General features: G+C 42.3%; 1 protein-coding gene across 9 annotated transcripts in view; it reads left to right on the forward strand.

The window, feature by feature from the left end:
* Dennd1a (DENN domain containing 1A) overlaps positions 1-27885 on the forward strand; it is a 507198-nt gene that overhangs the window by 347970 nt on the left and 131343 nt on the right. For all 9 annotated transcript variants that reach the window (XM_028887902.2, XM_028887909.2, XM_028887900.2 and 6 more), the window contains one exon: positions 16829-16954. In XM_028887902.2, coding sequence (XP_028743735.1) covers positions 16829-16954 — 126 coding nt within the window. The remainder of the gene's footprint in view (positions 1-16828; positions 16955-27885) is intronic.

A 27885-nucleotide genomic window follows, 5' to 3' on the forward strand; every position in this document is an offset into this window, starting at 1 on the left:
CCTATACTTCCTGCCTGGCCACTGGCCAATCAGTGTTTTATTTATTGACCAATCAGAGCAATTTAACATACAGACCATCCCACAGCAGTGGAAGGAGAAAACTGGTTCCTGTAAGTTGTCCTCTGACCTCACACATACATTGCGACATGTGTGACCACTCTGCCCCAACACACACACACAAAATAAGCAAATGTAATTTAAAATTTTAAAGGAAGAGTCCTGTCCAAAATATGTGAAGAAACACTAAGACTCAGTAATATGAGAGCCCAATAATTCAAGTGTACAAAAGATGCAAGAAGAACATCACAAAAATGTTCACTTAGCCAACAAGTACATGAAAAGATATGTAGCATCATTAGGTGGAGGGTACAAATTAATACCACAGTGATGGATGACTATGTACCCATTGGTATGCTAAAATAAAAGCTTATAACCCTACATCTTGTACATATGTTTACTCTGTGACCAAACACACTAGTAGGTATCTGTTGAAGAAAATGAAAACTTGTATACACACAGATGATTGAACACTTTAAGCAGCTTTGTTCATAATTACCCCCAATTTAAAAAAAAAAGATCCCTGTGTCCATCATCAGACAAACATATAACCAAGTAATGTATGCTCATAAAATGGAATCCTACTCAGCAATCAAAAGAAACTACTGATTTACCCAACAAAATAGATATCACCACTATTTTATGATTAGTGAAAGGATCTACTAGTAAAACATTCTGATATAGACCCAGTTAGAGGTAGTTAGAGGTAGACATCAGATGAGGAGATTTCCAGGACTTTATTGCCCAAAGGGATGTACTTGTTCTGTGTCTTGATTGTCATGGTAGACTTGTGAGTATTTGTCTCTTTAAAAGCTGTATAGATCTAGGAGCTAGGGAGCTATCTCAGTTGGTAAAGTCCTTGCCACTCGAGCATGAGGTCCTGAGTCCAGCCCCTTGAACCCAATTTAAAAACCAGGTGTAGCAGCTCACACTTGGAATCCCAGCAGTGAAGAGGTAGGGTCTCTGGTGCTCACTGCCCAGCCAGCATAGCCTAATCAGCAAGCCCCAGGTCCCAGAGAGACCCTATTAGAGAACAAGGTAGGCCAGGCGTGGTGGTGGAGGTGGATATCTGTGAAATCCAGGCCAGCCAGAGCTACTCAGTGAGACTGTCTCGTGAAGCACACATACAAACAACAGCAACAACAAAAAAGGTAGACTTCTGAGGAACAGCACTCTAGGTTGACCACTGTCTTGTGCTCAAAGTTTGTGCACACCCACTCACAAGTACACATACACACAAATTGTAGAACTATTCACTGAAAGTGATAAGTTGTAACATGTATGTCACACCCCAGTAAGGCTGACTTTAAGGACTGACACCACAAGTATTTTTTAAATTAGTTTTTAGGTTTATTTTTATTTTATTTGTATAGGTATTTTACCTACATGTATGTCTTCAAAGATCAGAAGAGGGCATTGAATACCCTAGAACTGGAGTTACACACAGGTGTGAGCTGCCATGTGGATACCAGGAACCAAACACAGGTCCTCTCCAAGAGCAGCCAGTGCTCTTGAGTAGCGAGTGCTACTGAGCCAATCTCTTCAGGCCTGGCACCAGAAGTATTATCTGTGATGTAGAGCAGCTTGCCTAGAGCTGTTATCACAGCTCATGGGCATAGGAAAACAGTTAATGGTTTTCTAGGAAGCTAACACAGATCTACCACAATACCAGGCAGCTCCACTCCTAGGTGCTCATCTAAGAGAAAGAAAAGCAACATCTAGCAGGCTTTTTCATGAGTGTAATCACTGCTCATGACACTGATTACAGCCTGAATGTGGGATTTACATAGATAAAGTGTTGTAGCCTTTATTTCTTTATACTGAGTGAAAAGAAACCTGAGTCAAGAAGATAGATATTGTTTTATTCATGAACATTGTAAAGGAGAGAGAGAGATGGCCTAGATAGACAATGTAGCCTGGGTAGAAACAACTCAGGGGCAGTTAGTGGGGTGAGGAAGTGGCCTGTCCCTGATCTTGGTGAGGTGTATAAACTGTCAAAACTCATCAGACTACCCTTACAAAATGCACACATTCTCTTACCATAAGTTTTGACTTCATAAAGTTAAAGAGAAGAGGCCTTAGAAATTAATTTAGAAAGGGTTCCAATATTGAGTTTTTGGGCCAGCTGAGTCCTTATGTTTTATGAAATTGAGCAAAGGGTAACTTTGGAGCAGGGTGGCTCTTGATTTTCTGTAGCTACTGTGACCATTTACTTGTGAGTTGATAATTGTAGCTCTGTTAGCTTCTCTACCCTTATGTGAAAAGGGAGGTGAGGCTGGCACAGTTAATGCCTCCTACTTTGCTAATTTCAATGAAACTTTCAATATACTGTTTGACTGACAGTATTGCATTGTTCCTGGCTATGAACTTGGGAGGAGAAATATAGCAAGAATATTTCATCCTTATTGATCTAAAGCCAGCTTACAGATTTCATGTTTATCTCAAGTCTTCCTGGAGTCTCTTAATGCCATGTCTTTCTAGAAGCCAAGATTCCTCCAGCCCTTAGAGATATGCTAAGAGCTCCATTCTGTGGATGATCCCAGCCATGCACATGCAAAACATGTGTTGCAGGGTCCTCCTTCAGATCTCTACTGTCTAATGGACCATTTACTGATTTAGCAGCAGGCATTTAATGGGCACTAACTGTGGTCCAGGTTTTACGATTAAGATGCCACTCTTTTTTGTCCATGAGGTCACAAGCTGGTTGGTGTAAGCTAGTGGATAACTGGGTGGCTTGTTTTATCCCTACTTCTCCAGTTGCAACCCACTCTCCATGTTGTCAAAGATGGCATACTCCAGCACACAAGTACCACTCCCTGATTAACAGTCCTATGATGGTGTCTCACTTTTCTGTGTGTGAAATTAAAGGGCTACATATAGCTCTTTCGAGTCCAGTCTGCTGACCTCTCCTGCCTCATCTCTTGTCACCATCCTGCCCACTTTCATTTTATACCAGTAGCTTTGCCTCTGTCTATAGGAGCCCAAGGCATGTCTAGTCAAAGCATCACCAGTGGGTAGATCTGTGACCAGTTTAGGAATGGACATTTTCATCCTTTATTTGTTCAGCCAAAAGGTTTGGGTGTGTGGTCAGTGTACTGGACACACTAAAAACAATTAAGAAGCAGTCACCATCCTGCCAGCAGAAGGCACGGTTAACTGGAAGATGAGGCCGAGTGCTGGAACTATCCATGAGCAAGATGAGCTAGGGAAGAGCATCACAGTCTGCTGTGGATGGGCTTTCTGTACGCTGTGAATATGTGTTGCTACCATTGGTTAATAAATAAGCTTAGAGGCAGGTAGGATTCTTTTAGTATTCTGGGTTTTTTGTTTTTCTATATGAAGTTGAGTATTATTCCTTCCAAGTCTGTGAAGAATTGTGTTGAGATTTTGATGGGGATTGCATTGAATCTGTAGATTGCTTCTGGTAAGATTGCCATTTTTACTATGTTGATCCTGCCTATCCATGAGCATGGGAGATCTTTCCATTTTCTGATATCTTCTTCAACTTCTTTCTTTAGAGACTTAAAGTTCTTATCAAAAAGGTCCATCACTTGTTTAGTTAGGATGACTCTGACTTATAATAAGTTTTGTGTTGCCCAATCACTGGGCAAGCTTTAGTGAAACATTTCACTATTAGGATAAGAATTTGTACTGTATCAAGCTAATGAAAGAAAATGCTGGCCGTACTTTCTAATGAAAGAAAATACTGGCCGTCCTTTCAGGAGGGGAGGCTAAAATCTTTTTAGATTATGGATTAGTCTATAGAAAAATGTCTGTCGTAAATCAAACAGAGAAGGGAAAGACGAATAGGAATTTCACTTACACAACTTAAGTAAAACATAGCTCTCTGAACAGATGAAGGTAGGTTTCTTCTATATCCCAGAATCTAACCAATATTTATATGTATAATTCAGCTATCATTTGGCTTAAAAGAGCTTATTAGGAAATGTTATCATTTTTACTATTTTCTACAGAGAAAATATTTTACTGTTTAAAATAACTCTGGACTTTTGAATTATATTATGTTAAAAATAAAATAAAATAGAAAAAAAAGAGCTAGCTATTAAGAAGCCTGAGCCATAGACCAAACAGCTTGTAATTAATATATAAGCCTCTGAGTAATTATTTTATTAGCAGCTGCAGGTCTGTGGGTGGGAGAGATTTGTCCGGACCAGGGGCCTGGGCAGGACCAAGAAACTTCCTCCTGCAACAGTCCAACACAGTCAGAAGAGACGTTTAGGAAGGACAAAAGGTGAGCCCAAGAAGCAGAGGAAGGACCAATGGTAGGTTTGGTCAAAAGCACAAGTTTGGACTTGAAATGGGGTCAGTGGGAAATGAACTAAAAAGCCAGTGGTATGCCAAGTTCCACCCTATGATGTGTCCCAGTCCTAAGGGGATCCTGCTTTTCACTGTTTCTCAGCTTCCCAAAATCTGGCCAAAGCTTCCCTCTGTCCCACATCAACAAATACATGACTTGAGTGTGGGAGACAGTTGCATGCATGGTGTCACCTCTGTCCAGCATGTAGTCCTTCATCCTTTCAGATTTTAAGGAATTGTCTTTGTTCTGCACTGGGCTGCCCACCACCAGTGTCCACTCTACTTATGCATTCCAAGCAGGAAGCAAAGGAGCATCATGACCCAGCACACCTTGGCCAGGGTGTGTGTATATGATTTGTCAACAATCGAAGGCTTTATGGGGCTTCATTAAAGACGCCGGGGCAGGAGCACTGTGGGACATCAGAAGAGCCCTCAGCAGTAAACCACAACTCTGAGCTTTGGAATGCAGTAAATGTTTAAGAGACTTCCTTCCTTTCATTACTGAATTTTACTTCACTTTTATACTAGTAAAGAGTTGTGTTTTATTGGTTGAAATTTCTTGATTCCGTTTTCCCCAGGTCTGTTTAAAGCTACATTTTATCTTTGAGGATGTTTGGCTCACCATGGAGGAAGTGCTGCCAGCGAATTCAATTAACTGGCAGAGCTCACAGATATTGTACATGGATTTCTTTTTTTTTTTTCCCTCCTTTTTCACAACTGCTACATAAACACAGCTGGGTTTAATATTTGTTGAAACAAAGATTTAACTTGAATCATTTTACCCCGGGTAATTAATGCTTGGAATGCTGGTTCCTCCGCTTGCTTTGTAATCCTCTGCGTTCCTTACTTGTGCTATGTAGATAATGAAGTGTGCTCCTCCAGGTCTTCGCCCTGCCTTAAAACTGCTTAATATTTGGCCGTTCCCACTAGAGAGCAGATGCTTTTCTTTGCAAGAATTGAATTTCTGTCAGCTCTTTTATGCATCATGTGTTTGGAACTGTAAGTGGATCAAGTTGTTCATCACAGCAGGGACACTGTGAAACACATCTATTACACACACTTCCCACCCCCACCCTACTTCCTGTTTTCTTCCCTCCCCTGAGGAGGTAGAGATGCCCACATCCCCTTGGGAGATACCTCACTCTGTGTGGATATACCCATGTGATCTGGCTATACACCATGGATCTGGCCTGACTGCCTCCCCAAACATGGAAATCTATATCCCTTCAGCCCTGTCTTACTGCTGAGACAAACTCTGCTTTTATCTTGGTAAACACCAAACACTTCATTAAATCCCAAATACACACCGAGTTTGGGTCACTAAATAAATCCACTAAGCCCAGCATAATGAGTGACATTCCAGTAATTGATGCCCTAGAAAATGTTCATTGTGAACCCATTATTCTTTTTTGATGCTAAAATTGGGGCTTGGGTAATTTTGGCTTTGGAGTTGGGCTAATGTAGAATAAAACCACTATCTATTAGGCACCTACTGTATGCCAGGCACCATCTAGGGGCTTTGAAAGTCTTGATGTTTGATCCGTATAACAATTCTTTAAAAAAAAAAAAAAGTGAAAGCATGTTTTAGGGATGCTCCTGTAGTGATAGCTCATCCTTGGGCCTTACAACACAAGGGTGGGAATGAACTAAGGCAGGGTCTTAGTGGGTGTCACTTAGTTTGCAGGTACTGTTGTGGCACATTCACTGGTCTCCAGAGATAGGCTGATGTATTACAGTCATTAAAGTGAACTGGTAAGGCAGATTTTGCTTTTGAAGAAAGTCATCAGTCTTTTGACAAACATTTGTAGTCAACTGGGTCTTCTTCTAAGCACTTTTCATTAGGGCTGAGCAGTAGTGCCCTGGATCATGAGAAATCTGAGTCCCCCTTTGCTTTTATTTCCTAGTCTGTTTGTTGTTAATGTTGGTAGTTTTAAAAAGTGATAGAGGTTATGTTGTTTAAAAAAAAAAAACAAGTGTCTAACTTTCCTTTTGAAAGCACCTCTGCTTTTTCAAAGGTAACTTACATTTTATTTTGTGTGTTCTATTTGCAAGAGAATGCTTCTTGGTTTATTCACGTTGACAACTGAAAAGTCTTAGACCTAATTAAAAGAATTTTCACAAGCACCTTTACTGAACCATTTCATTACGCAGCACTGCACAGATTGCATTGTGAAGCATGGTGATGGTTTAAATCTGACCTTTAATCCTGAACTGCCAGGAGTTTGGAGGGGGGCTGCTTTAAAAATACTCCCCCAAAGCATACATGCATATGCTTGCACATATTTGGTTAGAATTAATCTTTTTATTGAATGGCTACCTACTAATATGTCACTTTGAGCTCAGATCCACTTTGAGTTTGGATAAGATTTTTCTAGCTTCGGTGTGTGTGTGTGTGTGTGTGTGTGTGTGTGTGTGTGTGTGTGTGTGTGGTGTTAAAGCTGAATTGTTTTATAGAAAAAACAAAGACAATTTTACTTACTCTGGACCAAAAAAAGGGGCGGGAGGATTGGAGCAAGTGGATTTTGCAAATGAGTAGAAGAGTAGGAAAGTGCAAGCATCTTGGCTACTGTGTGTTTCTCTCTTGGAAAAAGGCTGGAGTACATGTGGACATACTGGACCCTTCCTGGACATTTTTAGTAGCTAGTGAAAGTAGGAATCTTTTGGTTTTGGTTTTTTAATTATATTTTTCATTCCAAGAATAGCATTCTAAGAATTTGAGACTTTTCCATAGGATACTCACTAGAACCATTATGGCATAGTGAAATAAGCATTCACATAATGAAAATTGATCCTTTTGTCTGACAAAAAGCTGGCTAGAATTAGGACACTTGTGTCTAACATTCTGACTTACATGTAGCCCGCGAGTTGTCAGGAGAGATGGAGGAAACAGAGATCAGGATCTCCAGGGTCATCACCTGTACCACCACAGAGCTCCACATAACTAGTATAGCCCTACACTCCCCCACAGAGAACCAAGAGCTTTGTGGGGGAAATGGGATGCAGAAGATGCAATTAAACCCAACTGAGGTCAAGGTCCAACCATATTCTCAAGAAAGAAATAGAAAAACAGGGAATGAGAGGAAGCAGTAATGGAGATGTATTAGGTTGGGAGACAGTAAGCCAGTGTCACAGACGAGTGCAATTTGCTGCACTAAGAGATCCTGGCAGCAGTGAAAATTAACAAGCTAACATAGTCTGTGGATGGAACAGACCCAGGCTTGACTCTGGCTTCTGCCCACCACTGGATTGTCTATAAGATGGAGGCCTAAGTCTCAGTTTTCTCATCTATGTAGTGGGAATAACAGATCGAGCTCACTCAGTTTTTCTGGTCTTCATCTGAGGCTGAGCGTGGAAACACTTGCTGTGTTGTTTACTAGATAGCAGGGAGTTCCCGTCTCTCTCTTGACAGGTCCATAGTTCTTCCAGAAGTTGTCACTGGAAAGAGAGTGCTGTGAGATTACCTCCACATGCTAACACTTCTGCTTCAGATTTGAGACAAGAACTAACAGGAATAAAGAGATTAACCAGGGGCTGAGGAAATAGCTCAGTGGATAAAATGTGAGAACCTGAGTTAGGATCCACACCAACCACTTAAAAGAAGCCAAAAACAACAGCATGCCAGTAGTCTGAGAGCTGGGGAAGGAGAGCTAGGAGGGTCCCTGCAGCTTAGAGGCCATTCAGTGTAGCCAAACAGGTTCAGTGTAAGACTGTCTCAAAATAAGGTGGATGGATTGATATAAACAGAGGCTTTTTTCTGTCCCACCTGGTCCCATAGCTGTTTCCAAATTGTCACTCAGAGGCTTAGTATTAATTATAAATGTTTGGCCAATGGCTCAAGCTTACTACTAGCTAAGTCTTACATTTAAATTAACCCATTTCTATCAATCTATGTATTGCCATGTGGCCATGGTGTTACAGGTCTGCTCCTTGGGCAGCCAGCTGGCTGGCACCTGCCCCTGGCTCTGCCCTTCTTTTCCCTATATCTCTGCATGGCTCTATCCTGCCTTGCTATAGGCCAAAGCAGTGGTAATAAAACCAATGGTAATAAAACATATTCACAGTGTACAGAAAGACCAGCCCACAGATTTTCCCCCTTTTTGTCTAATTAAAACGGAAGGTTTTAACCTTAACATAGTAAAATTATGTACAACAAAAATAGTTATCAAGTAAGAATCAGTTACAATATCTAGTCTATTTTTATTTGACAAAATCAAAGAAAATACTCTATCATCTATCCTATCTTTGTGAGTATAAAGTTTCATATCGAATTTACCTTTTATCATAATGAATTATATAATTATCATATAATTATAACTATCTAGTTTTCAACTCCATCAAAGACTCCAGAAGGATATACTATTACATCAGTAAACAGGAAGTGCATTGTAGGCAACTTCCAAAACTCTAGAAATGACAGAGACATTTGGCTGCCTGGACGGTCACCCAAAGTTGTTCTGTAACATTGGAGCATCTATCTTCAGCCCATAGGCCTAGAGTATCTGGCAGACTTCTCGGTGAAGCAGGAAATTTGAAGGACTGTCCCACCTATTTTGGCAAAGTTCATCAGTCACTTCTCTGCGTCCTATAGAATGTCCGGTAATTTCTTCTGTGAAGCAGGAGCCTGAAGGACCATCCCACCTTGTTTTGGCAAAGTTTAGTGGTCACTTTCCTGTGGGTCCTGCATGTTTGTATAGCATATTGTCAAGCAGTCCAGGCAAGAGCAATTTCTTGCCCAAGTGGCTAGCCTTGCCACATTGAAAGTAAACTCCATAAGGAGTTTCTTTGATGTCCATCATCCTCTTTGAAGTAATTGGTACTGCCAGCAGATGTGTCTCACTGTTGAGAAAACTGTAAGTTCTTAAAACATCTTAAATGCCATATTTTGTAGGTCTTTGAAGTGTTTGAAGATTACCTATCTAATTGAAATATATCTTTGTATACCTAGAAAACCTAACTGTTATGGCTATAAGTTTGACTATGACTGACTATTAATCTGTATTTTTTAGTTTACATTTTTAAATGAGCTGTATAAACATAATACCTTAAATAAGACTATAAATATACATTATAACAAAATTGATATTAAATTTGTATCAATAAGCTAAAATCCATACCAATGTAAAATATTTTAAGACTAACAGTTGTTTTTTGGATTTAAGTAGATTCAATAATCTACCCTTCTTTTCATAATAATCTACCCTTTTCCCCATCATTTCTATATCATATGCCCCTTTCTTCTTTACAAAGGATTGACTATGACCACTAACAATTTATAACCAACTCCACCCCCCTTAAATGAAAACGAACATTCATAAACAATATTTTGGGAATTTGGGCATAATTCTCTAGAATACTTCCTGTTTATTGGGGGTACTGGTAATCTTATGGGGACCTATGAAAATTTAGAAATATGATCAAATCCTGACTGGGGTATTTTGTGATCTGGTCCATCTCAGCCACCATCCTTAAAGCTGTTTTGGATGCAGAACTCAGAGGAAACTGTAATAGAGGTGTATTTAAACATTAGATCATCTGGGCCATCCATTTTTATTGGTGTCTGGTCCCCTTGTCCTGAAAATATATAGACTTTTAAAAGTAACATACATATCTGCATCAATACAAATATAAACTGTGCATTGTACAAAGATAATTTTTTGTTTTATGTTTGGATAGGTAAAATATATGTTATGTGTCTTATAGTTATTTTAGGTTTATTTTCTCCTGTCTGTAGTTAGGATTTCAGGGGGTCTTCCTCAATCAAATATGATCTTTCTTTTTTGTTTGTTTGTTTGTTTGTTTTGTTTTTCCAAGGCAGGGTTTCTCTGTGTAGTTTTGGTGCCTGTCCTGGATCTCACTCTGTAGACCAGGCTGGCCTCGAACTCACAGAGATCCACCTGACTCTGCCTCCCAAGTACTGGGTTTAAAGGTGTGCGCCTCCATCGCCCAGTCTCTTATTTCCTTTTGTTCAAAAAGCAGAACATCTTTTCCAAAGTAACATATCTTCTGACTTCAACCTTGGAATCAAGGTATTTCCAAAATATACAAGTTGCTTTAATGTAGCAGCCTCTACAATCAAATGTCTCGTAGCAGTTAAAAAAAATCCCAAAGACAACACAATAATATATAGACTCTCTGTGTATTCTCCATCTTTGTGTGGCTTTTTAAAATATTACTTTACTACTTTTTTAAGGACTTTATTATTTTTAAACTATATATCTTTTTTTATGACTGTCTATACCTTCTCTTTTCTATATCTCAAGCCTATGCACATTTTTTAAACATACTGTGACCTGTTGAGAGGTTTCTTTTGTCTGAATCCATTTCCATTGTGTGTCTTTAACCCTTTGTCTGTATAAGCAAAAACCTTAACCTGACTTGAAGCACACTGCTGGAGCTTGTGCTGATAGCTTAAGCCAGCAGGCAGGTGCTAGGAGAAACCTCTCTGTGAGAAGCCCCTGTGAGAGACTGCAGAAAACCACCACATGGCTTAGCTCATGGCAGTTCGTGGCCAGCTCCATTTCTTGGTTACTATGGCTGGCATGAGAGACTAGGAAGCCCAGTTTGGCTCCCTTTCTATGCATTAGAACCTTTTTAAAGCTTTCTCGGGTTTTATGTGGCTGTATGGGCCCCACATTGGGCAACATTTGTAAATGGAGGCTTTTTTCTGTCCTGCCCAGTCCCATAGCTGTTTCCAAATAATCACTCAGAGACTTAATATTAATTATAAATGTTTGGCCAATGGCTCAGGCTTATTACTGGCTAGCTCTTACATTTAAATTAACTCATTTCTATTGATCTATGTATTGCCACATGGCCATGATTTTACTGGTCTGCTGGCATGTTGCTCCTTGGGCAGCTAGATGGCATCTGACCCTGGGCTCCACGCTTCTTTGACCTGTTGGATTGGATTTCCTGCTTGGATTCCTGCTTGGCTCTATTCTGCCTTGCTATAGGCCAAAGCAGCTTCTTTATTATTAACCAATGGTAATAAAACATATTCACAGTGTACAGAAAGACCATCCCACAGCAGGTTGGAGAGGTGGTTCAGCTGATTAAAGTGCTTGTTCAGAAATGTAAGGGCCAGAGTTTGTATCCCCAGCACCCACATAAAATCCAGGAGGTCTTAGTGAACCACTTGTAAACTCAGGGTGCAGATAGTGGAGATGGGCTTCTTGAAGCAAGCTTGCTAGCTAAACTAACCAAATCCATGAGTTGTAGATTCAGCAAGAGACCTTGCTTTGAAAAATAAGGTGGAAAGTCATCAATGAAGACACCCTCACATATATACACCAATAAAAGGGTACAGGACAATAAAGAAAGACACCTAGCATTGATCTCTGACCTCAACCAGTACACTCACCAATAAATAAATAGACTAGGCCAATTTTTACGACTAAGTGGAAAGAGGACAAAGTGAGCCCCCCAGCTCTGCAGAGGAGAAAGCAAGTCACTCTGCCCTCTGGACCCAGCCATGCCCCAGGGATTTAGGAACAAAGTCTTAATGTGTAGTTTATTCAAGAAAGGAGGACAATCAGTTTGTTTGGGGGAAAATGTGACTCTCTGTCCCTTCTGGTGTCTAATTTGTCAAACTAGCAAACACTGGACTCCAATTCATATATACGCAGCAGTTAGTACAACTCCTTGAGCCAAACTTGAAAAGAACTGTATCTCTAGTCAAGTGTTGTGCCTACACTGTAGAGGGCCTTGGTCAGTCTGTTAGAAAAGACAGGCCTGAATTGGCTGTTGTCAAATTCATCATTACTCATTGTTGTGTGGTGGTAGAGAGAAGGAACAGTGGAGTACATAGCAGGAGAACCTTGATCTAGTCTGTGGTATCAGACTGAGATGTAGCATTTGAACAGGGCCCTATGCCATCCAGTATGGTATCTGCTATTCATATGTGACCATTTAAATTCAAATTGAATAAAGTAAAATACAACCTTTTTCAGTTGTACTAGACACATTTCAAGCACTCTGAGCAATCTATTTTTGAACAGCATTGAGCAGGAAATAGATCATTCCCATCATTGTATAAAATTCAGTTGGAAATTTCCAAATTGTAAGTTAAGAGGGTAATGGTAAGTGAGAGCACTCCAAATAGGAAGTAGTCTATGCAAAAGTCCTGGGGTGGAAGGGAAGACAGTGGAGCTAGAGCTCAAGAGTAACCAAGGAGGTGGGAGAACCTCATCTTAGTGACACAGCCCCAGGCCTTGCTAGCAAAAACTGGCTAAGAATATCTTGGATATGACATTTTATACATTATAGTATGCCATATTAACTCTCTCACCCCTAGGCCACAAGTTACAACCAAATGAAGAGACATACCTGTTGTTAAGTGCTGCTAGGTGTTGCAAGGGTTATCCTCCCCCTTCAGTGGACAAAGACCTGCAATCTGTTGTTACCACATCTAACTTCCTTTAGCTCTTTATGTATCACATGCCTTTAATTCCAGAATTAAAGGGGGGTGGGGGTGGAGCAGAGGCAGCTCTCTGTAAGTTCCAGGCCTACCAGGTCTACATAGTTCTAGGACAGCCAGGGCTACATAGACATGTTTAAAAAAATAAATAAATAAAAGCTTAAAAATGAGATAATAGATGGTTATATATAGGATGTGGAACCCCTTTTTTAACTAGGAGTGAGCTCATTCATACTGAATGTTGGGAGCTGGATTAGAAGGAGCTCACCTCATCCACTGTCTGCAGCTCCATCCTAGCACATCTTGAGCATTGGGTACCAACATTGATTTGTGAGCCCTGAGAATGATCTACAGGATTTGATAAGGGGCCTCACAGAAGTTTGATAGCTTTTTAAAAAATTAATATTGGGGATTTTGTTATAGGTTTCAGTAAAGAATATTAGTAGTAGGATGTGAGGCCTTACAAGTCAAGTAGAAGGCAAAGCTGAAAGCATGGCTTGCTAAAATGCTGTAGAAGGCTTTGGAAGTTGGACCTTATTGTATTAGCATCAGGGAGCCCCTGAAGATTTCAGAGGAAGCGTGATTCACTCTTTTCTTTTCTGAAGATTATGCAGTTCAAAGATGGATTAGACCTGGGAGAAAATGGAGAAGGAAACACCAGCTTAAGGACATTTCTAGTAGTCCTGGTGGAAGATAACATTTGGACTGATGACAAAACAAAATACTGGGTAGCCTACTACATCCCTTCATAGCCATTCTACCCAAATTCCTACAATGTCTGTGAATGGCCAGTATAAGGGAACTGAAGTCCAACAGGTAGAAAAAGTAGGAAGACAAATCACCAGTCCCAGGCCTTAGCTAAGATGACTGCACCCCTGTGCTGCAGCCTGAAGAGTCAATGGGAAGCTGATGATGCCAAGAGACGACAGAGGCTAGGGACCCAGCACAAAGACACAATGTAGGGGTAGGCTGAGGGAGGGCAATGCCACCCTGTCATTCTACTTACTCCCTGTGTATTCCCTCCCACTCATTCCATATGTAGGTGCTTGTTTGCCTTGCCATTGAGCTAAATCTCGTGCAGTGGATGGGTATCAGTCTGTCCCCTCCTCCCCAACCTGGGTCCTTTCCAACTGAGATCAGCTCCTAGCCATGAAGAATGTGGTCCTAGCTCAACATTATTCCAAGCAAAGCTGCTGCTGTATTGCCCTTCCCAAGCTCATTCACTTGTTCTTTTATTCTTCAGGAAGTGCTTCACTGAGGGATCTGGGCTAGCAAGAGATTTGGTAGACAGCAGCCCATGGCAGAACCACATACATGGTCCACAGGCCTAGCTTAGTGGTCAAAAGAGAATTCACAGATGGGGGGACATCTGGATTCCCTTTCCTTTACCCCAAGGCAGTGGCTAATTTGACTATTAAAGAAAAATACCTCACTCTACTTCTTTATTATGAAAATAACATGCCTTTTTATAAAGGATAATCAAAACAATCAATTTTATAAAACAAAGTGAAAGCATCCTTACATAGTTAACGGTTGGTACATGACATTTCTGGTTTTTACTGCACATTTATATATTTACATGAGTTAGTAAATGATTCATGCTATAAATGCTGCTCTGCAACTTGAGTCCCCCACCCCATCTATCCCCATCCCTATCCTACCCCCACTCCCTGTGCCACCATTGCTATTTGAAAGTATTTGAGGAATATCTTTTCATGTTGGTTTGGAATTCTGCCACTCCCAACATACAGCACTTTATCTTAAAGCTGTGATCATTTCATAAATCCTGGTCATATAGATATGGACAGTCTTTCAAAGAGTAAGCAGATGTCTACAACAGGACAGGTAGGGACAAGAGACAATAGCTGTATGCATGGGCTGGACTGAAGAGTGATTTCATATCAGTGGGTCCAGTATAAGATCAAGCAGGACAGCTCTTCCAAAGGTGGTGATGGAGAGGGCCCAGGAGCCAGAGATTTGGCCAGGATGAGAATGGTTGTATTTGGTTATTCACAATATTACTAGGACAGCTGTGGGTAGATGGCATTAAAAGGAAAGTAAAAGCAGACAGCTTACCCAGAGAATGAATTGAGCTGTACCTCACAGGGCCAAGGTCATGTACACTGAATGGTGAGGGCAGGTTCGGGGTGGTGTTGATGAGATGTGTATAGCTAAGAGCAGGGATGAAGAGGTACAGAGTCTGGCCTGTGGTTCAGGAGCCAGCTGGATGGTACTGCAGTGCCCAAGATGGATTGCAGAGGAAGAGGGCTGCTGTAGAGAGGAACTGTTGAGCAGTCTTATGCCCTCTTCCCTTTTTTTTTTTTTTTCTGTCTTCCTCCTGTGACAGGTGATTAAAGGAGGAAGCCATCCTCATTGACACTTCTTTCACCCCAAATTACCCCTGACAAGCCCCTATGTAGTGATTTCACCAGCACCCCAGGAACACTCAGGGCTAGTTCAGTTTTAGATGTATGATGGTGGGTTATTTAAGCCTTCCATTTTCTTCCCTTGCTTTTATTTAAGAGACAGAATGCAATTCTGAGCTATTAGATACACATAGATAGACATGCAGTTTCAAAGTTTGAAGTACTGTCAGGTCAAGACAAAAGCTTCTCCATGGCTCGAGATGAACAAGGTCTTCAGAAGTCTTGGCCTAGGTGCTCACAGCGTGTTAGGAGCCTGGGACCACTTGGCTAGCTTCAGACCAGCGGGGGCAGACAGGAAGGAGCTCTTTTCTGTTTGCTCAGTTATCATCACTGACTCCTTCTTTGTGTAAGATGGTAATGAGGCCATTAGGGGAGGCTCACCTGAAGTGCAGCTTGTGAATCCAAGGTAATTAAACACCTCCTGAATGAAAGGGAAAGGCCAGGGAAGGTTAAGTGAGGAATAATCCGCAGCACAGGTGGCCCAAGGCCTTTGAGGAACCAGAAGAAGAGCGACAGTGTAGGTACTGTTTCAAAGGATGGAAATGTCACCCACATCCTCAAGAGGGACAAGGTTTTTATTATTTGGGGGATGGGGAGTAGGTAATATTTTTTTAACATTTTAGTAAAGCGTATTTTTTCATACTTCTGTCTCAAGTTGAAAATCCATGGCAGAACTTACCTGGGGCCAAGGGACATGCATCACTCCTCAGGGGCTCTCAGTCCTGTGGCCTTTGAGTCTGTGGTCCCAGACAGGGAAGCACAGCAGAGCAGTGTATGTGCACTCACATATGCACACACATATGCACACACACATGCTATGACAGATGCCTAACTACTTTCAGATAAAAACTGTTCTATTGTCTCTTACTTTATAGCAGCTAGCCCCCAGGCACTTGTTCCTGTCCCTTCTGACCTTGATATAGTCCAAGCAAATAACCTACCCTTCTAGTAACCTCACAGCAGTATTCCCTTTACTCAGTTAACCTTATTTTAATGGTTGACTGTGTGTTGGCATTGTGCTCTGTGACTTCACAGATCCTTTCAACTGATCTTCACTGCACAAGATGCAGCAACAGAAGACTTTCGCTATTCAGGTTCTTGCCTCCAAACCAATGCTGTCTCCATACCATGAATCCTTATAATAGCCCCAGTATTCATCACCCCAAAGCAGAGACTGACAAATAAAATGTGGTATACAGTAGAATATTATTCAACCACAGGAATGAAGACTTCATATATAATATTATAGAAAACAGTGATACATGGAAGAATCTGGTCCTGTGATTCTAGGCACATGACTTACGCAGCATGGGCAGGGCAGGTAGATGGTCAAGACAAGGGTGGGACATGAGGTTTCTTCTGGAGGTGGTAAAAATGTTCTAGAATTAGATGGTTGTGATTGTTGTACACTTAGACACCAAACTGTACTCTCTAAATGAATGTGCATTTAGAGATGTGTGAAACATACCACAGCAAGCCCTAATGCTGAGGACATTTTTTTCCCTACCAAATTGACCCCTCCTGGAATTATGTAAGGCTTTCTGGGTGCCAGGCTTAGCAATCTGTCCCTCTGTGACCTGCTCTCACACTGTCTTCCTTCTCCTGCCACCAGATCTCCTCCCTGAAGAACAGGCTGAAGAAGGTCTCTACAACCACAGGTGATGGTGTGGCCAGAGCCTTTCTCAAGGCCCAGGCTGCTTTCTTTGGCAGCTATCGGAATGCACTGAAAATTGAGCCGGTGAGTAGCCTCTTAGTGTGTGAGAGTGTCCATGTTATTTACCCCAAGCCAGGCCCTTCATGGTTGTCCAGCTCTCAGTGAAGGCTCAAAAGTCAACTATGAGATAGTGATAATCAGCTCCACTTTCCAAATGAGGACACCAAGGCTTCAGGGAAGAGAAATGATTTACCAACAGTCCCAAAGCTCATGATTTTGTCCTATGCCTCGCTGTCCCTTGTCTTTCAAAGGGTTCCCTCATCCTAGAGATTGACTTTTTGGTGGCTCCTATATATATATATATATAATCATGATATAAATGACAGCAACACACAGATGGGACTGAGCAGTAGCATTAGCTGCCTACCTAGCCCTTCCACCTCCCTGAGCCTGGTTGGACATTCATTTTACCTGCCTGCCCTGTGAGGTGATGTTGTCATGTGGGTACAAAGAGGTCAGGTTCTTCCTGAAACCAAAGGCAGTTCCACCACTTCTTCCTACTTCCCCTGGAAGCTTCCCACTGATGTCCCTCCTGATATCTCTCTACCCTGGCAACCTCTGTGTCTTTGCTGAGCAGACTGCATATGTAGCCCAGGCAGACTGTGTGAGTGACCAAGTATAGTCATACTGATCTAGATCAACACAGTCCATTTCTAGTTTCCCCCCTTTCAGGTCCACTAATGCCTATCAGCTTAAAGCAAGTTCCTGTGTCCTGCTTGTCTAGATATGATCTTGGGTCCAGACAAACCAAACAAGTTTTAAGAGTTGGTGTCATTAGGGAAAACATTGTCCTCACCTCTGTTTAAAAGGAGAGTTCCCAGAGTTGGTGGGACCCAGCAAGCTGGACACATTTTCACCCTGGTACTTACCTCAGTTGTCACATGCATTTCTAGAATCCAGGTACATATTGCTAGATATGAGCTGGACACATGAGCCCCCAGAAAAGGTGGTTTTGGTTGGAATTGACTATGACAGGCTCTGGGTTAAAAAGCAGAAACTCAGGAGTTTAAAGCCTGGCTCTATTCTTCTTAGCTGTATAAAACTTGAACAAGTCACTCCATGAGGTTAATTTTGACTTTCTTCATCTTCAAAATGTGAATAAGCCTTCTTGCCTATTACTTCTTGTTGCTGTGAGCATCACACAAGCCCTAAAATGTGTCATAAGAAAGGTAAGACCTGCATGGGGTCTGCTGAGTGAGGCTTAAAAGAACAGAACAGAAGCACCCCACCCTGCTGCAAGTGTGGGCTGTTGAGCATACCATGACTTGGTGGCAATACTGCTGTGTCTGGAGGAGGATGGACTGAGCCAGATGTGGCAGAGGTTTGGGTGCTGGTCTGGGAGTGTGCACTTTACTCTGTAGGATCATAAGGTTCCGAGTGGAGATGTGATACATCTGATTGCAGATTTAAGCAGGAGAAGGTTCCATGGTAGAAGAAAGGACTTGACCTAGTAATAGATGAACTACAGTAGACAAATGGCATATAATGTTAAGTGGCTTCTGAGATTGAGAAGCTGAGAGAGGATCGTGGTACCTCTGGTAAGAAAGGGGAAAGCCTGATGCCATGGTATTCATAACCAGTAGGATTTGTTATGGAGATGAATTGGCACAGTTCACAGGAGGCATTGTATCTGTGTAAGTCCACATCATACATACTATATAGCCATTAAAGCATTATCTGAAACTAATGACAGGTTTGGCTGTAGGTGTGGCGTATTTCCTTGAATCTAATTGTCATTTGGTCACAAGATACACTTTGTCGTAAATGCACCTTTGCTGTGGTGTTAAAGAAGAGAGAGCACGACATCAATTATCAGATACATCCACGTTTCAGTGGGAAGTTCTCATCTTAGAATCAATGAGATATGGCAGAACTGTCATGCTTTCAGTCTCATTCATCTGTGCAAGGGTGGCTTTTGTCTGTAAAGCAAGGAGGGAAGCCATGAAGGTCTGAGGTTCCCCAATTAAGCGTTGTGCTGATAGTGGTCACCTTGTTACCTAAGTGGTTTTTAAGCTGTAAATTTAATTCTAATGGTTTCTCCTCATCTGAAAAATGGAGTAGCACAATTCCTCATGTAAAATTGTTTAAAATGAGGCCAGATGGTGATGGCACACACCTTTAATCCCAGCACTTGGGAGGCAGAGCCAGATGGATCTCTGTGAGTTCAAGGCCAGCCTGGTCTACAGAGCGAGATCCAAGACAAGCACCAAAACTACACAGAGAAACCCTGTCTCAAAAAACAAACAAACAAACAAACAAAAAAGAAAGAAAGAAAAAAGGAGAAATTGTTTAAAATGGCTACAGAGTACATGTGAGCATGAAAAGTTGCTGCAAGGCTAGAAGAATGGCATGTTAGGTATCTGAGGTATGGAGCAGACAGTGCTACAGGACAGGAATGCTTCCCCCACGGTCATACATATTTTAATCATTTGTATGCTTATCAGATTGTACCAATTAGGGCTGAAAAGATGGCTCAGCAGTTAAGAATATAAACTGTTCTTGTAGAAGACCTGAGTTCAGGTCCCGGTACCCATTAGGTGACTCACAACCACCTGTATGTAATTTGAGCACCAGAAGATCTGGTACCTTCTTCTAGCCTCATGAGCAACACTATCAGTGAGACTTAAAATTGGGGAATGTGAACAGCGTTCAAGCACACAGGCACACCTATACATATTCTAGATAGATAGATAGATAGATAGATAGATAGATAGATAGATAGATAGATAGATAGAACCGTATCTATCTAGTTAGGTCTAGATAGTTAGGTTGGAGATATATAGCTCAATGGTAGAGAGCCTGCGTAGTATACACAAGGACCTGAGTTCTAGCCATTGCACTGAGAGAATAAAATAAAATAGCACCTGCTCTTGGTTAAAATGTTTAAAGAAACAAAACTAGAAAGAAGCAGCACCCTGGTCCCATCATCTAGAGTCGAAGTGGTGTGTCAGCAGGTTTCTACCCTATCTCTTGTCTTCTATTTGCTTTTGGTTCATTTTGTTTGGGGTCTTGAGTTTTATTTTTGCTATGTTTTGTTTACTTCTTTTAAGCAGTTGAGCTATCCTTGACAAATCCAGTATCCTACTTACTAGTCTGTTTTTGCCTTTTAGTATGAGTAAGTGCTTTTCACATCCTATAAAGTATGTCTTATCAAATGTCATTTGATGAAAGTCTGTGGACCACAGTTACCTAGGAGGCTTCAAAAAAGGTAAATATGTAAGCACACTGACAGATTTTTATCTAGTTCCTGAGATCTGAAATCAGGGCCAAGGCCCACTCATTATCCTGTTGCTGGCTTTTATTGGTTGTTGTTCACATTCCCCAATTTTAAGTCACACTTGATGAGAGCATCTTTTTCTAACTCTTCATGTGTAGTTTAAATGATTTTTCTTAAGCATTTTCCCTGGTGTGGATTTACTGGGTCAAAGGATCCAAGAGTATTAAAGGCTTTGGTGCTGAGGAGGTAAGAAATGGGTGGCTGGGTACAGAACAGAACCCAAGAGGCAGAGGGGAGGAGCAAAAGACTGAGAGCAGAGAGAACCTGCAGAGAAGAGGGACCTGAAAAGCCTGGGAGTCACTGCCAGCCCCTCTGCCACACCTGTCCTTGCTACTTGCTGTCCAAACAGGTGTAGTGGCCTCCCACCCAGAACAACTGCTGTGTGGTGGTAGGAAACTGGTGGCCTCAGAGTAACCCCTTACATTGCTCTGAAAATATGAGCTGCTACTTTCTACTCTGCTCCTAAGCAGCTCTGACTTAGGGCTCTTTCACACCTCTGAGCCTCAGCTACTTTCCATGTGGAGCCTGCTCCTTGCAGGATTGTAGTGAAGCTTGAATAAGCCCAGCCCAGGGCCTGCCAGTCAGCCCTGGAACAGCTAGGCTGTTTCCTGTTCCTCACTAGGATTCCTCTCTAGGCAGAAGTATTTGCGATGCAGCTCCTGCAGGGCCAGTTGATCCCTGCCTGCCCATGTAGAGGGACCAGTCCTGGTCTGAAAGGCTCTTGCCAGTGGCTTAGAGCTCGCTTGAGAACCTTTGTCGGTTTTTCCCTACTGGAAACATTCAGAGTGCCTTTGAGCTTTGTTTTATCTGCATCCAAAGGAAAAGGAAAGACCCTCTTGCTGAGGCTGCTTCGTATTGGGCCTAGCTTGGGCTAGGTGAGTCTTTTCAGGGCCAGGTGAGTTGTTTCAAAGGGACTTCCCCTAGTTGAAAAGGGAGAAGATGAGAGAACAACTCTGTCTATCCCTCCTCAGTGGCTTCCCACAAACTAGGGCATGGTTCCAAGCCATGATCTTCCCAATTTGCCTGACCTTTGCCTTGCCCATCTTACAGATGGGGCAAAGGCTCTCCTTGGCAATGACTTCCCAAAATGTAGGAGAGCCAGGAGGAGACTCCAAGACAAGGTTCCTCCTACTGCACTCTCCTGCCTATTTTTGTTCTACTTCTTATGTGTTCCATCCTAATAATTCTTTTTGTTTCGTGTGCCAAGTACAGGCCATGGCATAGAATGTAGGTGTCAGCCAGTGTATTTTGGACCATTGGACAGAAGAATGGGTGTGAGAAATGAATGGATAGAGCAGTGTTGGAGACAGGGGTTGACCCTGGGCCTGTGTTTCATTTGCATGCATTGCTCCCTGTCCTGTTGGGAGGCTCTAGAGGTAGCTTCTCCCTGGAAGAGGGGAGGTGTCTGCAAATCACAAGGGCATGTGACCCACTTTTCAGTTACCTGGAAAACATCAGTGGCAAAGCCCAGGGTATTTAACAGTGTTGGCCAAGCCAACTTGTTCTTCCCACTCAAATGACAGAACCACAAGCAGCCAGGAAGCCCCGTTCGGAGAACCTCTTTATCCATGTCAAGCACAGCACAGGCTCCAGCTCATTTATTTAGGCCTTTCTTGCTCTCTGACACGCCTCCTGGTAGTTGCCAGGCAACTCTGAGAGCAGCAGTGTGTATTGGGGATTAACTAGTTAGGGCTGGGGTCCTTTTTGGCAAGAAGGGGATAAAAGACAAATGATTTTAATTGCTAGGCCAAGGGTCCATTATCTGCTTGGTAGAAGAATGCAACTTTCACAGGGTGGGACAGTAGTGTGGTTCTTGAGTTTGCCTTGAATGGCTCCTCTCTACCTCCTAGGGAGAAGCATGCTTTTTAGAAAGATTATTCTACCTTGCTTCTTTGTTTAAAATGATATCAGGAAATCTGAGCAAAACTGATCCACCCCTTTTGAAACTCACTGGCCTCAGTTTTAAAGATTTGTTCCTTCTGTGCACTCTCTTAACTTCTCTACATGGAGTCACCTCGAGGCAGTGCATGTGAGGGTACATCTCCTATATTTGGCCACTGTGGATCTTGGAAATATCTGCTCAAAGAGTAGAACCTGGGTACATTGGCACCTGGAGAAGTTGCTTGTTCTGTTTGTGGAACATTACAGGTACTCTTTATTCAGTTAGCTAGTATGGCCCTCTTAGGGCCAACCCGCTGGCCTGCCTTCCCTGAGATGACAGAAGCCCAGATCCTGCCCATAGTGCTGGGGTGAACACTATAAACACGCTGTGTGAACATGTAGCAGTCAGCTCAGTTCCATCCTACTTTCCTAATCCATTATAGGTTCCGATGAGTGACACTTGTGTCATCCACCTTGTTTTTGCACATGATTCTGTTGAGTCATATTTATCCATCTAAAAACCCTCGAAGGCACAGAAGTTAAAATAAAGGCAGATTGATAGCTTGGCTTTCAAGCATGAATGCACCAGGCTGTGTTGCAGCAGGTTGGAACTGCACCACACGCATCAGAATCCTGCTTGAGTAACATTGTTGATCTCCTGGGTTTGCAAAAAGAAACCTGTATTTTATGTTTACTTTTAGAGTGATGGAAAATAGAAAATTATTCTTGAAAAGAAAAACTAAAACATCACCACAACCCCACCAATATTTGTGTGTATTACATTTACTTGTTTCCCATGATGCAAAGGGTGTCCAGAGCTCAACAGGTTAAAAGTTAAAGTCTATTTCTCCCACATTGGTGGCATCATATACATTTTACACAGCATGTCACTGAGTATGCCACAGGCATTATTGCCCTGGCCACACTCCCCTGCTAGGCTGTTAGGTTGTTCCCACCTTTTAGTACTTTAGTTAATACTCCACCAAACATCTCTGTGAATAAAGCTTTGGGTTGCTCTTATTCCTAAGCCTTCTGGGTAGAAGAAATTCAAGTGTGTGAAGGAGCCTGACTATGGGGCCAACTTGTCCCAGTGTAGGGAAAATGCCAGTTTCAGCTGACTCATATGAGAGGGACTCATGAATGGGACATACCCAGGATCCTTAATGGGCTGTGGCATACAGAGGACTCCTAGAGTACTCACAGGCCAGTGACTAATTTCCCATGTTTCCATCTTGAGCCAGAAAGGACTTGAGCAGCCTTAAGACACTATGCTCAGCACAGATGAGAAAGGAGGAAACTGAGACTGGAATGTGACCATGCACAGACCCTGTGACTATCCATACATCTTATGAATGAGGAATCCTGGAATGACCCCTAAATCTGTCTTCAAGCTTTTTTTTTTTTTTCAGTTGTAGAAAATGTAAGCTTTGCTATTCTGACCGTTGCCAATTGCACATCTCAGGTGTTGCTGTATTCACAGGGCTTCACAGCCATCACCACTGTATGTTTTTTCAGTCTCTTATCACTCTCAACTGATCCTGAATGTTCATTACCCAGTAACTTCCCATTTCTATCCCCTGCAGCCCTTAGTAACCTCTAATCTACCATCTGTGAATTACTCATTGATGTTTTCTAGAAGTAGAATGGCACTATGTTTGTCCCTGTGTCTGGGTTATTTCATATGACATCAATTCAAAGATCATCCAAGTTGCAATAGATATCAAAATGTTGTCCCTTTTCAAGACTGAGTAATAGTCCATGCATGGGTAAACCACATTGTGTTTTTCCCTTCATCTATTGACCTTTCACAAACTCTTCCTACAAATCTGGGCTTCAGAAAGGTGGATTGTCTCACCTCTTGGCCATTGTGAATAACTCTATGGCATGTGTACAAGAGCTGTACCTCGTGGTAGACTTGCTACATTCTGTGGTAATTCAGAGTTTAACATTTTGTTTGATTTGTCGAGCTAAGGTGGAACCCAGAACTTTATACATACTGGCAGTGCTCCTCCACTGATCCACACCTCAACCCCTGTGGAACCACCAAATTGTTTTCGTCACAGAACCCATGCTTTTATTGCATGCAGAGTGGTACCTTTATGTAGCCCAGATTTGTAGGGAAAGTTTGTGGAAGATTATCTTGTTTTCCCATTTGTGTGGACAAGTAGTCTGGGAGTTATAGCCAGAGCCTCCAGCCTGAGCTGCGCAGATTCAATAAGAATAGGAGTCCAAAGTGGACTACAGAAATGTTCCTGCTCTCAAAAGCTAGAGCTTCCACTCTCTCCCTCCCACTCCCACTCCCCACCCTCTTCCTCTGAACTACTGGTCCTGGGAATGGAGCAGAGAATGATGCTCCCAACACTGGGTTTTCAGGGTCACTACAGCAGCTCTGTGGCTCTAGGGAGCTAAGGAGGTCACATGAGGGGAAGCATGGCCTTGACTGTATCATCTACTGGTGGATGTATTTGAAAGCCCTTCCACCTCTTGATTCTCACAGTTCTCATCTGTAAATGGAAATAGCACCTACTTGTATGATTATTGGGAAAAATAATGCTGATAAAGATATTGGCTAAAAGTTGGCCTTTCCTGGGTGACAGGAAGGTAAAGTGGGAAGAAGAGAGGATGGGGCTGCTGCATTCTAGAACAGTGGTGTCCATGTGTGCACAGCAGGGCCTTGTAGCCATGCAGCGCACAGAGCTTATGGCTGTTCCAGTCCTCACTTTTGAGCTAGCAGGGGAAATACATCTTTTATTTCAAATGCTACAGAGTAGAATTGAATGAAATCCCACATTTAATGATTTTCTTTAATAAGCGTTTGCTATTTGTTCATCTGTGTGGTTGTTCCCAACATTTACAGGCAGGTTCGAGATGAAGGCATTCATTAGAGTCAGTTTTTAAAATGTATTAGAAAAAATATGATTGAAACATTTTTCCTATTTTATAAGAGAGAGAGAGAGATTTTGCCATTGAGAAAGTGACTGTGGTTCAGCACTGGCTCCAAATCAGCCACAGCACAGGTACTAGCACAGCTCAGGAGGTTGGTACCTCAGAGGCACACAACACGTACCAGGTGAACTGAGAGCCATTGTTCTAGAAGTAGACCGCTGCCCAATTGAAAAGAGTAAGCCCTAAGTGTGAGAAGATGCAGCCTGGCAGGAAATGTGTTTAAGTGCTGTGATCAAGCCTAACTGAACATCAAAGTGCACCCATCAATGGATCCAAGGACAGGGAGTCCCCATACTACAGGAACACTTGAAGAAGTGCACTACAGCTGGCACGTTACAGGTGATCTCAGCCGGCCTTGACTTGGTCTCATTTGATGGTCCTAGCTCCTCTCTTGTGTTGCTCCTTTCAGTGGGTTCAACAGGCCTAGTGTCCCTCACATAGTATCAGTACATGTTCAGCCAGTGATTGTTAGTGAGCAGATGAATGGCTGGTGCCTGCTTTCTATGTTTGTAGTGGTGGTCATATTTTAGTGTAGCCATTTAGTTAATATATATAATAGCCGGGCAGTGGTGGCACACACCTTTAATGCCAGCATTCAAGAGGCAGAAGCAGGTGGATTTCTGAGTTCGAGGCCAGCCTGGTCTATAGAGTTAGTCCAGGACAGCCAGGGCTACACAGAATAACCCAGTCCTGGTGGGGTGAGGGGAGAAAATGTGTCACCTACAGCATCATCTGAGGATATACACATAAGCTGGCATACACACAAGCAAGTCAACATAAAACAAAGGCCTGGCCCAGCAACTGTATGGTAGCTGACTAGAGCCATTTAGGGTCTGGAAAGGATCATGTGTGATGTCATCATGCACAGTCCATATTCTCTTCTAGGTTATGTGTGCAGGAAGAGCTTGGCCCCAGGATTGGCTGTGACAACAATAGTGTTCTGTCTTTATTGGAAGCAGAGACAAGCAGAAGTGGTTACAGTTTACCATGTTTAAGTCGAACAGTTTCATTATATGAAAAGGAAATCTTTCCAGTTCATTTTCAGTGATAACACTTGACAGTTTGGAACCACCTGTGACTTTGCATGTTTAGCCAGGCTGTGAGCTTCTGAGGTGCAGGACATGCTATTCTTTTCAAACCTGGCTTATAGTGTCCACGGGACCACGATGTTTGTGGTATTTGTTGAGCAGAGGATAAAATGAGATAGCCCCATTTTACTGACATGAATCCGAGGCTGGGAAATGTCACTTTTTCAGAATGGCAGAACCAGGATCCAACCCCTCCATCTGCCTGAGTCTGGGGGTCACGCTCTTCACCCTATACGTGCTCCACGGTGGGGATGACCATGTGGTCTGTGTTACATACAAATTTGGGGGCCTTTCAGAGAAAACTGAGCTGGTTTTCCTCAGGAGTCAGTTCCTCTAATCTGTGTAAATGGTTCTTGACAAATACAGGTTAAAATAACACCATTTACAAACTATTCTGCAAAGGGGAAAAGTCAAATTTTATGTCATTTTTTAAAACATTCCCTTAATAATTTTAATTGTCTATTATTTTGTTTAAATATTTGATATTTATAGTGATAATTGGATGAATAGGTAAAACATGAGTTTCCCTCCTGTCCTGTGCTGACACCTAGTGGTGAGCTTCCTCACAACAGCATCAGCCCATGGCTCTTGATGGTTCAGCTAATTTTAGGATTTTTTTTTTTAAACAGTTATTTTCACCGTAATAAAAGTAACTGCATTTATAATACTCTGATTTGTTAAAGATCCCTGTAACAATAGTTTTTATTTTAATTTATGAATTTTAAGTCAATTATCATCAAACCTTGATAGTCAAAAATGCTACAAGCATTTGAAAATCTGGAAATGTGTGATCCTCCCTCCAGTGGCCCAGACTAGCTACCAAACCTGTCCTCAGATACTAGCTGGCATTCTCTAACAAATCAGACATGGTCACTATTTTTTAAGGACACCGTGCGGGGGGTGGGGGGGAATGAGCAGAGAGCTGCAGTCTGGAGGTAACTTCAAGAATGGAGTACTGTGGGAGATGGCAAGGAAGGGTAGCTTCCCAGGGAAGCCAGCACCTGGATGAAATCCCTGGGAGCAGGAAGGAGGCAGCATATGCAGAGGCGAGGAGCCTCGGAGGAACGTGGCATAGACAGAAAAGGGTTTAATCCCAGTGCCATGATCTAGTACCTCCAGAACAGCGTTCCTTGAAGAATTGGAGGTTAATGGACTTTTAACCCCACAGACTTCGGACTGAATGTCCCCATCACCTACTATGACTGTTTTATACATTTACAGTGTGTCTTAATGAAGCCCTGCTATTTAGGAAAGAACGATAAAAGGTTGATTTTGCTTAACCCAGTGCTTTCCCAAAGCCTTTCCCTTGCCGCACCTCTATATTCCACCTGGCTCTTACCTCCTACCAGTGGTTTGGGGAACACCACTGTAACTGATGTGGACAGTAGAATGAGGACACCAGATGTGTTGTTCTTACCTCATTCCTGACTATGAATCTTAGAAAAAGGCAAGCTCATTCTTTTTCCAAAGAATTTCTTGTCTGATCAAAAAGAGAATTTTGACCAGCAGGTGACATTGAGACCCAGGTCCCAGCCATCACTGGGCTTTTGTAGCATAGGGCCATTGGCTGCCATTTGTTCCCTAGGTCCAGCAACTTAGTCAGCTTGTCAGATTCTATCTAGGACAACAGAAAGGGGTAATAATACAAGGAAATGACTGGACATATTACAGAGGACCTGAGACTCAAAATGGCAGAAGGGACCTAGAGACCATCAGTGGCTATGGTGGTGTTCCCAAGGATGAGGACCAGTTGACTTGGTTGA

Source organism: Peromyscus leucopus, chromosome 4 (assembly GCF_004664715.2).
Source record: "Peromyscus leucopus breed LL Stock chromosome 4, UCI_PerLeu_2.1, whole genome shotgun sequence".
Lineage (NCBI taxonomy): Eukaryota > Metazoa > Chordata > Mammalia > Rodentia > Cricetidae > Peromyscus > Peromyscus leucopus.